At 48.8% G+C, this 4,213-nt stretch overlaps 1 protein-coding gene across 1 annotated transcript in view; it reads left to right on the top strand.

Moving 5' to 3' along the window:
• The window catches only part of LOC102810654 (SPARC-related modular calcium-binding protein 2-like), a 151,743-nt gene that overhangs the window by 25,818 nt on the left and 121,712 nt on the right, over positions 1 to 4,213 (top strand). The window contains exons 4-5 of the mRNA XM_006871196.1: positions 2,979 to 3,085; positions 3,982 to 4,081. Coding sequence (XP_006871258.1) covers positions 2,979 to 3,085; positions 3,982 to 4,081 — 207 coding nt within the window. The remainder of the gene's footprint in view (positions 1 to 2,978; positions 3,086 to 3,981; positions 4,082 to 4,213) is intronic.

The following is a 4,213-nucleotide window of genomic DNA, read 5'->3' as shown; positions in this document are numbered from 1 at the left end:
GGACATTGTTTCGTTCTGCTGTGCATGGGGTCGCTATGAGTCGGTTCCGACTTGATGGCACCTGACAATAACAACAAACAAACTGCAAGGGGAGATTTTTTATTTGTTCCATGACATTCATTTGAAGGTGATTGAAAAGTTGAGGGTATCTTTAATATTTTGACTTCTGTAAAGAGAAACATTTAGTTTATTTAGTTGAAGAGGTGCCTTTATTCATTATGTGATGGTTTAAAGTAAATATTCAGAAGATGGTGATTTTGTATTGGCTGCTAGCAGACTCTTCTCCATAGGAAGGCCCTTACATATGTGTGAGTTCCCACCACATGTCTGGACTAAGGAAGGTAGAGAGCTGGCCCACGTCATCGGAACACCCTGGTTTGGCATCTTGTTTCACACAGCGACTGCAGTCTTGCTTTGAAGACATGACTTACACGGGCTCTATAGCTTCATGCTACTAAATCCTAATTGTTTTCTATGACTGAATCATTTGTAAAACGTTAGACATAAGCTTGGACTTTAGATTCCATAAATGAGGGAGCTACAGGTTGGAAAAACTTGATCGGTTTCAAATGTGAAGTCTTTACATGGAGAAATCCAAAACGGAGAATGAAGCTGGAAAGTTGCTTGGAAAATTTGTGTGTGTGTTTGAGCACGCACGCACTTTTTTTGGCCGGCCTTATGATAAATTCAGATATTAGAAATAATTTATAACTCCATCTGTACCCTAGTAGAGACCTCGCAAGCTGGAACACATATCACTTTTCCTTTCAGGCAGGCTAACCACAGGTTATACTAAAACGTCAAAGGACAGAAGTTCTCCAAGGCTGTGATTTACCAGAGCCACATTAAAGCCACATGTCGCTAAGTGCTGGCTGGCTGGGCCAAGGTTTAGAATAAGACTCAGGGCCCCAGTGGCTGGATGAAAGAGGCTTTTTCTTAAACACAGAGGCCTGTAAGCACAAGGCGGTGGGCTGCCCTAGTGGTCCAGAAAAGCACAAGCCATGCAAAGGTCTCGAAGAATTTCTCAGGGCATGAACTATGTATAGCCTGCTCGAGCGTGCACCAGTGTGGTCACAGAATGGTGGAGTCCAGGCCAGCGCTTTGCTGTGCCAGCAGATTTCAACTCCTGGACATCCAGAAAGTCTCCATCGGAAGACCTTGGAGAGTGGACAACCTTTGAAGTCTCCTTTAAGCGCTCCCTGACATTCCGACCCTTGTAATTTGAATCTGGAAACACTTGAGAAAAGTTGGGAAACCCATTCTTTTCAAGTCTTAGGATTCAAAGGAGCTGCATGTTAGGATGGTCTCAAGAAGTCAAACATATACTTGTGGTTGTATTTCTCAGGCCGGGTGATGTCATCCAACTCTTCTCAGATGGAGACATGCTGGTTCCTGAGAACATGTTTCACTGCCCCGGCTCCTCGGAGCCTTTGTGAATGTCCCCGTGATTGTACCTGAAGTCTGGGAGTAGTCTCTGCCCAGGCAGTCCTATACTCACTACTTCTCAGTTGAGGAGAAGTATGATAAAATGAGACGGAGCCACCGGCTCACCTGCATGCCACCACCTCGCTTGTGGCATTGACATCTGGCATGACTGATTATCTTGTTTCTGCTTTTCCTGATTCTACCCCTCCATCTGTCAGTGGGGAGTCCTAGTGTGGAACCGTGGGCTGATGTGCAGAGTTAGTTTGAGCCTCAAGGTCACCAGAGGCTCCTTGGAAACCCTATACAGGGTCACTAAGAGTTGGAACCAACTCAACGACACTTAACAACAACAACATCTGTCAGTGTGGCTTGCATGTTGCTGTGATATTGGACTCTGGACCACCAGTATTTCCGATACCAGCAAGGTCGCCCATGGTAGACGGGTTTCAGTGGGACGTCCAGGTTAAGACAGCAGGAAGAAAGGTGTGGCACTGTGCTTTCAGCCTAGAAGCCTGTGTGATGGATGCAGTGCTGGTAGGTGAAGCCCTGAGCGTGGAAGGTACTCAGCATGCACAGTGACTGGAACAGTGAGTCAGAGCACAGCAGAGATTGTGGACTGTGAAGAGGGTGAAGGGCTGGCCTTCATTCTGTTCTGATTTGTGAATAATTCACCAGAGTTGGAGCCGACTCTTCAGGCACCATGACCACCTAATGTCCTGCTTGGCCCTCCCCCGAGCTAGCCTCTGTGCACTGTATGCTTTCAGACTTGTCCCTTGGTAGGAATTTGTTGGTCCTAGGCATGATCTTCCTAAACAGCAGAAACGGACTACATGACATCAAACCAGAACAGTGCAGTAGTTGTCACAGGACACGTGGACATTTGGGTAGAGTGGGAGAGTGCTGCGACTATTTGATCCTCTATCCATTTGAAGCTGGAAGAGGCAGGAAGGAATTTGGTGTCCAGGTTTGAATCCTCTGGCACCAAGAGGCAGAGAAATGAGACAGGCCACGTTCCATCACAGGCCATCTTCACATTAACCTGGGCTGAGTGCGGGTGTCCATCTGTCCATGTACTCTGATCACTCATGTGGAGGTGGCGCCTGTTGATGGTGACTTCCTGAACCACCATCCTGAGCAGCAGTATGTCTGAGGCCATCACCATGACTCCCTTGGAAGGTGCCCTTCTGTGATTGGTCTTCCCTAAGGACAAGCAGACTCTGTCTCTCAGTCCCAGTTATGTTTCCTCTAAGGCTGATATTAACTGACGTTTTGAGGCCTATCTGTCCCCTGCGTGTCTAGATTTGGCCCTGGTGTGCTGGGGTCACTGTCCTTGGACCCAGAGGGAGTCCGTCTGTCATATGCTTTGCTAGCGAGGACCTGAGCCCCCTAGGGCCAAACTGCAGGGATGGTGCCTGCTCTCTTAGCTCACACTGTAAACACACCTGCCCTTCCCCAGATAGTCCCTGCATCTCAGCATGCGCCGATGACTTGGGGAGCTGCTCTTGTCATCTTCACCTTGCGTAACTCCTGCCTCGCTGTGCTCTCTCCCTTAGATGTGTCCAGGTGTGTGGCCGAGAGGAAGTACACCCAGGAGCAAGCTCGGAAGGAGTTCCAGCAGGTGTTCATTCCCGAGTGCAATGATGACGGCACCTACAGCCAGGTGTGCCTATTGGGGCTCAGGAGGGCTGCACCTGGGCCATGGGGAGATGTACTCAAGGGCAGGGCTATAGAAGGAAGTTAATTAGTTACAAGGGTTGTCTTTGTAGGTGAGGGTGAAAGAGAATTCGTTTGTTCTTGACCTGGGGCAGGTGTCTATGCCCCTGACACTGAAGTTCATCTTTGTGCTTGATGACGTGGTGTGGCCAGCTTCCCAGCCAGGTGAATGACCCACGTGGATCTGTAAGGTTGTGTAGAATTTCATTCCAGTTTCAGTGCATTTTAAGGGAGCAGCCAGGACACGTTACTCAGCTGTGGTTCTATGAGTGAACATTGAGGCCAGCCTCAGGTCAAGGCCAAGCCAAGGTCAAGAACTTAACCAAGGATTGTCTAGAAACTAGCCTGGTTTTCTGGCTCGAAGGCGTTAGTTGAAACCTTTCCATACTATGATTCCTTATTAAGAAGAAACATTTTTAAAGTGCTGTGCTAACCCGTAGTTGTGGAAGGAAAACATGATCTGCTACCTTCACTGTCTTTAATTCATCAGATCATAATTACGTTCGGTGTAGTTTTTGTAACAGTCATATGACCATTGAGAGTTCAACGAGAGCGCGAGCGGGGTGGGTGGAGAAAGTCCATCCACTCTGTAAGTGGCAGGGGAAGGTGGCAGAGACACCATCTGCTCATCAGTTTCTGTCACTGACCTACTGGGCACTGGGCAGTTCTCCTGCCTTCTCTGGGCCTCATTTGCTGATGAGCCATAGGCTGCATCTCTCAGGCACTGAGGAGTGGAGAGCTTACCAACTGGTGTGTCAGCTCACAGCACCATTCACGCTGGAGTGGCAGAAGTGGATCTCTCTTGGAGAGTTCTCCTGGTGGCCATCGTGTTGTTTCTTGCAGGTCCAATGCCACAGTTACACAGGATACTGCTGGTGTGTCACACCCAACGGAAGGCCCATCAGCGGCACGGCCGTGGCCCACAAGACGCCCAGGTGTCCTGGTAGGTTCCACATCACAGGGTTGGGAAAAATGCTGTTAGTTGTCATGTCTGTTTCTCCCCCGCTCCGTGATTCCAGAGGAAACTCCACCTGGGACATTGTGAGGAGGGCAAAGCATTTATTGTTTAAAAGGG

This window comes from Chrysochloris asiatica, unplaced genomic scaffold, assembly GCF_000296735.1.
Source record: "Chrysochloris asiatica unplaced genomic scaffold, ChrAsi1.0 scaffold00162, whole genome shotgun sequence".
Lineage (NCBI taxonomy): Eukaryota > Metazoa > Chordata > Mammalia > Afrosoricida > Chrysochloridae > Chrysochloris > Chrysochloris asiatica.
The sequence above is the reverse complement of the archived record's forward strand: the minus strand, read 5'-3'. Positions and strand labels throughout refer to the sequence as shown.